At 40.0% G+C, this 12365-nt stretch overlaps 1 protein-coding gene across 4 annotated transcripts in view; it reads right to left on the bottom strand.

Annotated features, from left to right (window-relative positions):
• Positions 1-12365, bottom strand: part of LIN9 (lin-9 DREAM MuvB core complex component) — an 87039-nt gene that overhangs the window by 25922 nt on the left and 48752 nt on the right. For all 4 annotated transcript variants that reach the window (XM_009186317.4, XM_021926612.2, XM_021926616.2 and 1 more), the window contains one exon: positions 5171-5251. In XM_009186317.4, the coding sequence (XP_009184581.3) occupies positions 5171-5251 (81 nt within the window). The remainder of the gene's footprint in view (positions 1-5170; positions 5252-12365) is intronic.

Genomic DNA, 12365 nt, shown 5'->3' with positions numbered 1-12365 from the left:
ACTTAGATTAATCCACATATTTACCCTTTTTGTTTCTTCATTCCCTGAATCTTCATGTTTCTTTTACAAACTTCAAGTTTTTTCTTCTATTTAAACAAAAACTTTAGTATTTCCTTTAATGTAGATATTCTGGTAAGAAAGTCCATAAATTTGTCTACAACTGTCCTTGTATTAACTTTATCCTTGAAGGCATTTTCACTGGTTATGGAAATTTAGGTTGGCAGTTATTTCGTTTCAGCCCTGTGAAGATGTCATTCCATTATCTTCTGTCTCCTGTTGTTTTTGTGGAGATGGGAGCTCTCAGACAAATTGTTGGTTGCTCGTTTGTACATACTTCTCACTCCCATCCTGCCCTGGGTACTCTAACATTTTTTCACTTTGTGTTTAGTTTCAGCAGTTTTAAGATAATGTGTCTAGGCTGGACGCGGTGGCTCAAGCCTGTAATCCCAGCACTTTGGGAGGCCGAGACGGGTGGATCACGAGGTCAGGAGATCGAGACCATCCTGGATAACAAGGTGAGACCCCGTCTCTACTAAAAAAATACAAAAAAACTAGCCGGGCGAGGTGGCGGGCGCCTGTAGTCCCAGCTACTCGGGAGGCTGAGGCAGGAGAATGGCGTGAACCCGGGAGGCGGAGCTTGCAGTGAGCTGAGATCCGGCCACTGCACTCCAGCCTGGGCCACAGAGCCAGACTCTGTCTCAAAAAAAAAAAAAAAAAGATAATGTGTCTAGGCCGGGTGTGGTGGCTCACACCTGTAATCCCAGCACTTTGGGAGCTGAGGAGGGCGGATCATGAGGTCAGGAGATTGAGACCATCCTGGCCAATACGGTGAAACCCCGTTTCTACTAAAACAAAACAAAACAAAACAAAACAAAAAACAAACAAAAAATTAGCCGGGGGAGGTGACGGGTGCCTGTAGTCCCAGCTACTCGGGAGGCTGAGGCAGGAGAATGGTGTGAACCCAGGAAGCGGAGCTTGTAGTGAGCCGAGATCGCGCCACTGCACTGCAGCCTGGGCGACAGAGTGAGGCTCTGTCTCCAAAAAAAAAAAAAAAAAAGATAATGTGTCTAAAAGTCACTATCTTTTTATTTATCTCATTGGGGTTGATAGGAATCTATCTGTGGTTTGTTGTTTTTTGACAGTTTTATAATGCCTTTAGTCATTATCTTTTAAAATACTGCTTTTGTTCCATTCTTTCTTTTTCCTTCTGCTATTTCATTACACATTAGACCTTCCTCACTGTATCCCCTATTTATCGTCTCTTCTCTTCTATATTTTCCACTCATTTTTATTTTCATGTTTCATTCGAGATATTTTCTTCTGATCTATTTTAAATTATTAGCTCTCTCTTTAGTTGTTTCTAATCTGCTGTGGTTGTATCCACCAACTGGGTTAATTCTGATTGCTAGAGTTTATAGTTTTCATTTGGTCTTTTTTATTGTTGTTTCCAGTTCTCTTCTAAAATTCTCAATTTTGTCTCATCTCTTTTAACAAATTAAGCATTTAAAATATATTTCTAAAAACTCCATTGTCTGGAGTCTGCCTATTGTCTACAGTTTATTTTCTTTTTTCCTTAGGATTACTGTGTCTCCTATTGTGTCTTGAATTTAAATAGAGTGTTAGATACTACATATACAAATTTATAGAAATAATTTGAGGCCTATAAAAATGCTATATTCCTCCAAAGAGGACTTAAAAGTTTGCCAACTTCGCCCAACCCTCGGTGGGTCTCTGGACTCTAATTTTGGCCTCCAACCCCTATAAGCCTTTCAAGAATGCCACTTAGCTTCTCAGCTACCTTTTCTGGAACTTGCAGAAGCCCCCAAGGAAAAAGCAACCCTGAACATCAGGTTCCCCCTTACTTCTTTCCTTCTTTTCCCAGATCCTATAATTCCTTAATGCCTTGTTGTTTCCTTCCTTCCTTCCTTCCTTCCTCCTTCCCTCCTTCCTTCCTTCCTTCCTTCCTTCCTTCCTTCCTTTCTTTCTTTCTCTTTCTTTTTTTTTTTTTGAGACAGAGTCTTGGCCTGCTGCCCAGGCTGGAGTACAGTGGCACGGTCTTGACTCAGTGCAACCTCTGCTTCCTGGGTTCAAGCGACTCTCCTGCCTCAGCCTCCCAAGTAGCTGGGGATGCATGCTATCACACCCAGCTAATTTTTTTATTTTCAGTAGAGACAGGGTTTTGTCGTGTTGGCCAGGCTTGTCTTGAACTCGTGACCTCAAGTGATCCACTTGCCTCGGCTTCCCAAAGTGCTGGGATTACAGGTATGAGCCACTGGACCCGGCCTCCTCAATGCCTTGTTAATGCTCCAGTGTCTTCAAGCAGGTTATTTTAATATTTTATTCCAGAGGAAACAGCTATTCACAGCAGGAAGGTTAATCCAAATTACCTAGTCTACCCTTACCAAAAGCAGAAAAAAACCTTAACTTTCCCCAAATAGTACATTCAAATTATTTAGAGAAGTGCTTCTTTCTCTCCTTTTAACTTGAGTAAATGCCACGTTTGAGTTCTGTCACTGAGATGAAGGGGAACAAGGAGAAAGACCTTGAATTAATTGCCTTTTAAAATACTAATCTCACTTCTGCACTTCATCATATTTGCCAACTCTGGATCTAGGGCCTCTTGTAGCCATGGTTTCTGTTTCATCTAAAAACATGCCAGAAAAAATTTTGAAATCTCATAGACATTGTTAAGCAGACTGCTTCATTTTTTTTGTTTACTTCTTTTTGTACTTCATATTCTATGTGCAATTATAAAGGATATGAAAAAAATATGTTCAGCCTACCTCTTAAACTAAGTTTCATTAAATCTTTCATTTTACTTTCTAAAATTTATCCTACAGATAGACACAAACAAATGCACAAAAATATTCACACTATATTAATAAAGTGATGGAAATAACTCAAATATCTGTTAATAGGAAGTTGTTTAAACTATGGCACAATACAGTCATATATATCATAATTTAATTCCATTCTGCATGAAAATAATTTTTAGTATATGCACAGAAAAAGAAATCCATATGGTAAACACATAAACAAACATATTTATAACATATGCTAACTTAATACTATTTATGGAGAAGGCATTATAAAGAACTACAGTTTGATTAAATCATTTCATAATATTTGAATTTTTATATGGAAACTATTTTTACATAAATAAAACAAATAATAAAACATATCAAGCCAATTAGATTACTTCTACAGAGTTCTCATATGCTAAGAAGTCAAGCCAACATCAAAACGGTCTCTGTGAATACAAATTCATTTTACACTGAAGGCTGCATCTTCTTGGTTTGCAAAACAACCCGAAATAGGTCTCTATTTGAAAGTAGATAAGATTAACTGGGCAAAGGCAAGACCAGTGCTTTAAAGCATGGAACTTGGAAGAAAACAGTCCTAACTAGTGATATTAAAGGGAAATACTTAATTTATACATAAACATAGAAAAGATGATAAAGCGACCAGAGAAAAATAGAAGTGGGGTGGAGGAGCACTGAAAAGGCATAGAATATAAAGGGCAGAAGTAGAACTGATGGAAACCAAGATAAGAATGAGTCCAGTAGTAAAGAAGCATGCACATACATTTCTATGTTTAAGATATGTAATGGCAATACGCTATAGCTAATCTTTTTCACTTCTGGATGTCTTGTGTATCTGAGAATACTAATTTCATATTATGCTTAAACGAGTTAAACTCGGAAATAAGCCCAAGTTTTAATATCTGTACTGCTAAAGAGAGCAGATGATCTTACGCTGAAATCACCCGACATTTGTGGTCTTAAAAATTCAGTACTTTTCAAATAAAAAAATTCTATAATCCTAAAAGAGAACTGTTCCTTATTCACTTAGGTATCTACTTTTGCAGCTGTAGATACCTAACTGTATCCACACCTATACCCTTACAACATTTCATTCCAGAGATTCCCAGTGCTACTACTCCCATTCTTGCACTTACAACAGACACTGATAATTAGTCACAGCACTTTGCCCCCTGAGCACAGTCACTGAGCCCTCCCTTTCAGACTTCTATACAGTCATTTTCAATAAACTGGAAATGGTACATGAGATAAAACCTATTTGCCATCCTACATACCCTTAAGCAAGATGTGAATTTCACTACAATTCAAAGACTTTCCTAGTGAATAGTGTCTACATAAACAGCTTTTTAAAAAAACTCTGGGCCGGGTGCTGTGGCTGGCTGGGCGCTGTGGCTCACACCTGTAATCCCAGCACTTGGGAGGCCGAGGTGGGTGGACCACCTGAGGTCAGGAGTTCGAGACCAGCCTGGCCAACATGGCAAAACCTTGTCTCTACTAAAAATACAAAAATTAGCTGGTTGTGATGGTGTGTGCCTGTAATCCTAGCTACTTGGGAGGCTGAGGCAGGAGAATCACTTGAACCCAGGTGGTGGAGGCTGCAGTGAGCCGAGATTGTGCCACTGTACTCCAGCCTGGGAGACAAGAGCAAAACTCCATCTCAGAAAAAAAAAAAGACTTCTGGTAATTATCTTATAAATAAAATTGGCTCTCATTTTTTGAACTCATTAGATTATTAGGATATAAATGTTGTCAAGATAACCTAAAGATGACAACACAGATATTTCCTGACTTACTTATTCTGAAACATTTTTTATAACCTGTCATTACAACTTCCTTGGTCATAGGTATCTGTCTGAGCAATTCCAGACTCATGTAAACTGTTCAAAGAACCTAATATACTCATTAATCCTATTCGACTGTACAGTCAATGGCATAATGAGGTCTGGGGCAATGCATTGCCAGTTTACTTAGCATATGTTCAGTATAACAAGAGATAGTGATAGCAATGAATATTTACTTTTTTATGTATGTATGTATGTATGTATGTATTTATTCCTGTATTCATTCATTTACTGAGATAGGGTCTTGTTATCACCCAGGCTAGAGTGCAGGGGTAGAATCATAGCTCACTGCAGTCTCTGACTCTAGACTCAAGCAATCCCTTTGCTTCAGCCTCCCAAGAAGGTGGACTACAGGTGTGAACAACCTCATGCAAATGAGGATTTAAAAATAATATTTATCTGAATGTTTCCTCCCACAGATATTTTTAAATCAATAGATATAGATGGTCTCACCATTTTAAAATTAGACAAGCAAATGAAGGAAAAAAAAGAGAAACAAATTCTTACCAGTTTTTCTGCGTCTGTGTTCATTTCCCTTAATTTCTTGATATGTTCCTTTTTAATCATGAGAATTTTTGATAATCGGGTCTGCAAAAAAAGAATATTTTAGAATAAACAGAGGCATTTAGGTATATTGGTTAGACATTAAATTTCCAATTTTTTAGTAAGATATTGTAGCAATAGGTTTTAGTGTTTCAACACATACATACATACATATATATATAGCATAGCATTTTTTTTTTCTGAGATAGAGTCTCACTCTGTAACCCAGGCTGGAGTGCAGTGGCACAGTCTTGGCTCACTGCAACCTCTGCCTCCCAGTTCAAGCAATTCTCGCCTCAGCCTCCCGAGCAGCAGGGATTACAGGCACACACAACCACACCTGGCTAATTTTTGTATTTTTTTTTTGAGATGGACTCTTGCTCTATTGCCCAGGCTGGAGTGCAATGGCGCGATCTCAGCTCACTGCAACCTCCGCCTCCCAGGCTCAAGCAATTCTCCTGCCTCAGCCTCCCGAGTAGCTGGGATTACAGACACCCACCAACATGCCTGACGAATTTTTGTATTTTTAATAGAGACAAGGTTTTGCCATGTTGGCCAGGCTGGTCTTGAACTCCTGACCTCAGATGATCCACTCACCTTGGCCTCTCAAAGTGCTGGGATTACAGGTGTGAACCAGGGCACCCGGCCATTTTTGTATTTTTAGTAGAGATGGGGTTTCACCATGTTGGCCAGGCTGGTCTCGAACTCCTGACCTCCAGTGATCTGCCCACCTTGGCTTCCCAAAGTGCTGGGATTACAGACATGAGTCACCACACTCAGCCTCATAGCACTGTATTTTTTTTTTTTTTTTTTTGAGACAGAGTCTCGCTCTGTCACCCAGGCTGGAGTGCAGTGGCCGGATCTCAGCTCACTGCAAGCTCCGCCTCCCAGGTTCATGCCATTCTCCTGCCTCAGCCTCCCGAGTAGCTGGGACTATATAGGCGCCTGCCACCTCGCCCGGCTAGTTTTTTGTATTTTTTAGTAGAGACGGGGTTTCACCGTGTTAGCCAGGATGGTCTCGATCTCCTGACCTCATGATCCGCCCGTCTCAGCCTCCCAAAGTGCTGGGATTACAGGCGTGAGCCACTGCGCCCGGCCAGCACTGTATTTTATATATCTGATTAAACTGACAAGCAAATATTTTTTTAAAAATCGATTGTAATGAGGACGTGTCAAAAGGACTAAGGAGTCAATTTGAACAAGCTTTTTCACTGGTCCAAAATAGGGAAATTTGTAGACCAGTAAGAATAATAACAGTAACAAACTAAAGCCAAATGTTAAAATCCATGAGTTTACAATGATACTTAGGAAGAATAAATGACAGAGTGAGAGCCATTTTGAAATCTTATTGAATGAATGGATCTAAGCATTGATAATCAATGGCAGCTAATGTTAAAAAAATAAATAGGTCAGAGATACAGTGGCTCACACCTGTAATCCCAGTACATTGGGAGGCCAAGGCGGGAAGACCACTTGAGCCCAAGAGTTTGTGACCAGCCTCAGCTTCCCAAGTAGCTGGGATCGTGAGTCCAGGAGTTTGAGATCTTATCTCCACAAAAAATAAACAAAATTAGCCGGGTTTAGTGGTTTGCATCTGTAGTCCCAGTTACTCAGGAGGCTGAGGTGGGAAAACTTCTTGAGCCTGGGAGGTGGAGGATGCAGTGAGCTGAAATCATGCCACTGGACTCCAGCCTGGGCAACAGAGCAAGACCCCATCTCATAATTAATAAATAAATAAATAAATAAATAAATAAATAAATGCCTCCTATCAAAAGAACACAAAACCACCTGTAAAAGTAGTCACATGAAAACAAACAGCCAATCAAAAAACCTAAATCCAATCAAACCTCTAGACATAATTTTCAACTTACATAAAATACAAAGAACAAGTTAAATAATCCCACAAGGATTTAGTCAGAAAAATTGAGACTATGGGAGACTGTATGGATCCAGTTTCTTCAATAAGCTGAATGGAGAAAAAAGGCACTCAACATTTAAAAAACAACTGAAAAATCTGAATACCAACTGGATATTTGATATTGACATTTAAGTTTTTATAGATGTAATAGATAGTGTAGTTATGTTTCTTAAAAAAAAGAAATCCGCCTGTAATGGGGTTTCACCATGTTGGCCAGATTGGTCTCAAACTCCTGACCTCAGGTGATCCACCTGCCTTGGCCTCCCAAAGTGCTGGGATTACAGGCATGAGCCACCATGCCCAGCCCTTATTATTTATTTCTAAGAGATAACCCTTTTTTGGCCAGGCATGGTGGCTTATGCCTGTATGTAATCCCAGCACTTTGGGAGGCTGAGGCTGATGGATCACCTCAGGTCAGGAGTTCAAGACCAGCCTGGCCAAGATGGTAAAACCTCATCTCTACTAAAAATACAAAAATTAGCCAGGCGTGGTGGCTCGAGCCTGTAGTCCCAGATACTCGGGAGCCTGAGGCATGAGGGTTGCTTGAACCTGGGAGGTGAAGCCGAGATCACATGACTGCTGCGTTCTAGCCTGGGCAACAGAGCAAGACTCTGTCTCAAAAAAGAAAAAAAAAAAAAAAAAAAAGAAAGAAAGAATAAGGTCGGGCGTGGTAGCTTATAGCTATCCAGGCTGAGTGCAGTAGTGTGATCATGGCTCACTGCAGCCTCAACCTCCTGGGCTCAAGTGATCTTCCCACCTCAGACTCCCGAGTAGCTGGGACTACAGGGGCATGCCACCACACCTGGCTAATTTTTGTATTTTTTACAGAGATGGGGGTCTCACTATGTTGCCCAGGCTTGTTGTCAACTCCTAGACTCAATCCTTGTCTATGTTGCCCAGGCCTGTCTTGAACTCCTAGACTCCCAATCCTTCCAGCTTGGCCGCCCAAAGTGCTGGGATTGCAGGTGTGAGCCACTGTGCCTGGCAGCGAAACATTTTTAACGTGTCTTTTGTCATAAGAAAAAATATATTTGGAACAGCAAAAAATGAAAATATCAACTTCAACACTTAAGAGCAAAACTGAGTTTTATAAAACCTCACATACTATAAAAGGTAAGGACATAAAATAATTTTTATTTTTACCTCTTAAATATCTTAAAATAATAGTGGAAGTAGTGTTTTAACTAGGCTTTACATATAGATTATACATTTTAAATTAAGTACTAAAATCAAATACATAGACTTTCAGTTTACAGTCTGGGATATAAGAAGCTTGGAAGATGCTACTCCATCCTAACACCAGGTAAAAAACTGAACATACTTAAAAAATCAACGACACTTCTTAGATCTCTAAGAGAATTGAGCGCCAAGGCAAACTGTCCACAAAATTAGAAAGAATGAAAGGCAAATATGTAGAATCACAATTTACTGGAGCAGAAACATGTGAGCAAAAACCTCTAGGAACCAGTGCTGGGGTAGGAAAAACGGAACTGTAATTTATGTGGTAGGTGCGGGCAAGTCTGACCATTAAGCATTTACTCAATGGGACCCAGTTATGAGGGTTTTTTGAAAAGCATACTTTTGTGAGTTTTACTTCCAGGGGCTTAATCTGTTTCTTAGTGAATACTGCAGAAGTACACCCTCTTGTTTCCTGCAAGGGGAAGAGAAAACTAACAATTTTGAATTAAAATGGAGCATTCTGTTCTTCTTAGCAAGGCCTGACCTCAGGAAAAAGTATTTAACCAGAAGCTAACATGCTAGGGTTTTATCAGAGGCTAGCTGACCTGGGGCAAGAGAAAAACCCAATCCCAGCCCACTCTAGCCACCCCGTACCACCTAACAGGAGGAAAAACTGAGGTGCATTTGTGAAGTTCACAGTCTAGAAGCTCAGGCTGACACAGTTCCTTTTACATAGTACATCTTGTTTGGCAATTAAGAAAAAATTACAAGGTGCGAAAAGAGGCAAAAAACATAGTTGAAGAGACAAAGCAAGCATAAAAACCAGCCTTAGATATGGCAGGGATGTTGAAATTTTAAAGAACTATGAGTAATAAGCTAAGGCCTCTAATGGATAAAATAGCATGCAAGAACAGATGGGCAATGCAAGCAGAGAGATGAAAATTTCTTGAGCTTGAGGATATATTATTTATTTTTCTTTTTTTTTCCTTCCACAACAGTTATCTCAGAAGAGGATATATTAATAGGAACTTCCAAAACTAAAAAACAAAGAGAACAAAGACTGAAAAAGTCAGCACAGAATGTCCAAGGATTGTGGGACAGCTACAAAAGGTGTAACTTTATGCATTAATGGAAATACAAGAAGGAGAGGAAAGAGAGAAAAAAAGGAAGAACTATCTGAAATATAATGAATGAGAGTTTCCCTAATTTAATGTCAAATACCAAACCAAAGATCTAAGAAGCTCAGAGTATACCAAGCAGAGAAAATGCCACAAAAACCTCTAGATTTACACCTATCATATTCAAACCACAGAAAATCCAAGACGAAGAAAAATTCTGGTTCAGCTATGGTGGCTCACACCTGTAATCCCAGCACTTTGGGAGGCTGAGGCGGGCAGATTGCTTGAGCCCAGCAGTTCGAGACCAGTCTGGGCAACATGGCAAAACCCCATCTCTACATACTAAAAAAAAGGAAAAAAAAAACCCTGAAAGAAAACACTTTGCCGATAGAGGAGCAAAGATAAGAATTTCATCTGACTTCTTAGAAACCAGGCAAGCAAGAGGAGACTGGAGTGAAATGTCTTGTGTTGAGAAAAAAAAACTGGCAATCTAAACCCCTGCACCCTATGAAATTATCATTCAAAAGTAAAACAGGACTGGGCATCATAGCTCACGCCTATAATCTCAGCACTTTGGAAGGCCAAGAGGGAGGACTGCTTAAGCCCAGGAGTTCTGGAGCAGCCTGAGAAACACAGCTAGACCTCATCTCTACAATAATAAATAAAATAAAATAATTTTTTTATTTTTTTATTTTTTTGAGACGGAGTCTTGCTCTGTTGCCCAGGTGGGAGTGCAGTGGCACAATCTTGGCTCATTGCAAGCCCTACCTCCCAGGTTCACGACATTCTCCTGCCTCAGCCTCCCGAGTAGCTGGGACTACAGGCGCCTGCCACCATGCCCAGCTTATTTTTTGTAATTTTAGTAGAGACGGGGCTTCACCGTGTTAGCCAGGATGGTCTCGATCTCCTGACCTCATGATTCACCTGCCTCAACCTCCCAAAGTGCTCGGATTACAGGCGTTAGCCACCATGCCCGGCCAATAAAACAAAAATTTTTTAAGTGAAAGAAAAATAAAGACTTTCTCAGAGAAAGAAACTTGAGAAAATCTGTCACTAGTAGGACTGCCTTGTAAGAAATGTTTTTTTTTTCTTTTTTTTTTTTTTTGAGATGGAATCTTGCTCTCTTGCTCAGGCTGGAGTGCAATGGAGTGATCTTGGCTCCCTAAAACCTCCACCTCCCAGGTCCAAGCGATTCTCATGCCTCAGCCTCCCAAGCAGCTGGGACTATAAGCGCCACCATGCCCGGCTAATTTTTGTATTTTTAGCAGAGATGGGGTTTCACCATGTTGGCCAGGCTGGTCTTGAACTCCTGACCTCAAGTGATCTACCCACCTCAGCCTCCCAAAGTGCTAGGACAACAGGCGTGAACCACCATGCCCGGCCAGAAATGTTAAATGATGTTCTTTAGAGAAAAAGAAAATGATACATGTCAGAAATTCATATATAAATAAAGGAAGTGTATCAAAGAAAGAATACATTGAAGGTAAAATACAAACTTTTATTTTCCTTATTCCTAATTGTTCCAACAGATAACAATTTGCTCAAAATAATAACAGCAACAGCATATTTGATTATATATGATTATGTGTATATATGCTTATGCATGCTTAGGTATAAATAAAATAATGACAGCAATGATACAAAGGAAAGGAGGGATTAATTAGGATTATTTTGTTATTATTAGGTACTAATACTACCCATGAAGCTGTACAGTGTTATTTGAAAGTGGATGTGGATTAGTTGTAAAAGTTTATAATGTAAACTCTAGAGCAATCATTAAAGAAAGTTAAAAGAAAAAAGTATAACCTATATGCTAAAAAAGCAGAAAAAAAAGGAATTACATAAATTAAACCATAAAAGACAAAAAAAAAAAGAGTGGAATATAAAAATAGAAATAAAGAATATGAGCAACGAATAGAAAATAGTAATAAATATGACAGATATTACTGTATGATAATCCAATTATATCAATAATCACTTTGAAATCTACTTTAAACATAAAGACACAGATAGATTAAAAGTAAATGGATGAAGGCCAGGTGTGGTGGCTCACCCCTATAATCCCAGTACTTTGGGAGGCCGAGGTGGGTCCCATTGCTCGAGCCAAGGAGTTCAAGACCAGCCTAGGGTACACTGACACCCCATGTCCATACAAAAAATACAAAAATTAGCAGGTGTGGTGGCTTATGCCTGTAGTCCCAGCTACTTGGGAGGCTGAGGTGGGAGGATTTCTTAAGCCCAGGAGGTTGAGGCTGTAGTGAGCCACTGCACTCCAGCCTAGGCTACAGAAGGAGACCCTGTTCTCAAAAACAACAAACAAACAAACAAACAAAAAAACAGGGCTAGGCTCAGTGGCTGACACCTGTAATCCCAGCACTTTGGGAGGCTGAGGCAGGCACATTTCTCATGGTCAGAAGTTCTGGACCAGCCTGGCCAAGATGGTGAAAAAAACCTGTCTCTACTAAAAATACAAATATTAGCCAGGTGTGGTGGACACGTAATCCTAGCTACTCGGGAGGTTGAGGCATGAGACTCGCTTGAACCTAGGAGGCAGAGGTTGCCTGGGCGACAGAGCAAGACTTCGTCTCAAAAAAAAAAAAAAAAAAAAGTAAATGGATAAAGAATATGCCATGCTAACACTAATCAAAAGAAAGGAGGAGCAGTTATATTAATTTCAGACAAAGTAGACTCCAGAGCAAGAAAAGGCATCAGGAATAAAAAGGGGCATTACATAATGAAAAAGGGGTCAATGTTCCAAGAAGACATAATATTTTTTCTGTTTTTTTTTTTTTTTTTTGAGACAGATTCTTGCTCTGTCACCCAGGCCGGAGTGCAGTGGTGCAACATCAGCTCACTGCAACCTCTGCCTCCCAGGTTCAAGCAATTCTGTCTCAGTCTCCCGAGTAGCTGGGATTACAGGTATCTGCCACTACACCTGGTTAAT

This window comes from Papio anubis, chromosome 1 (genome assembly GCF_008728515.1).
Source record: "Papio anubis isolate 15944 chromosome 1, Panubis1.0, whole genome shotgun sequence".
Lineage (NCBI taxonomy): Eukaryota > Metazoa > Chordata > Mammalia > Primates > Cercopithecidae > Papio > Papio anubis.
This window is presented reverse-complemented; position numbering and strand designations above follow the sequence as displayed.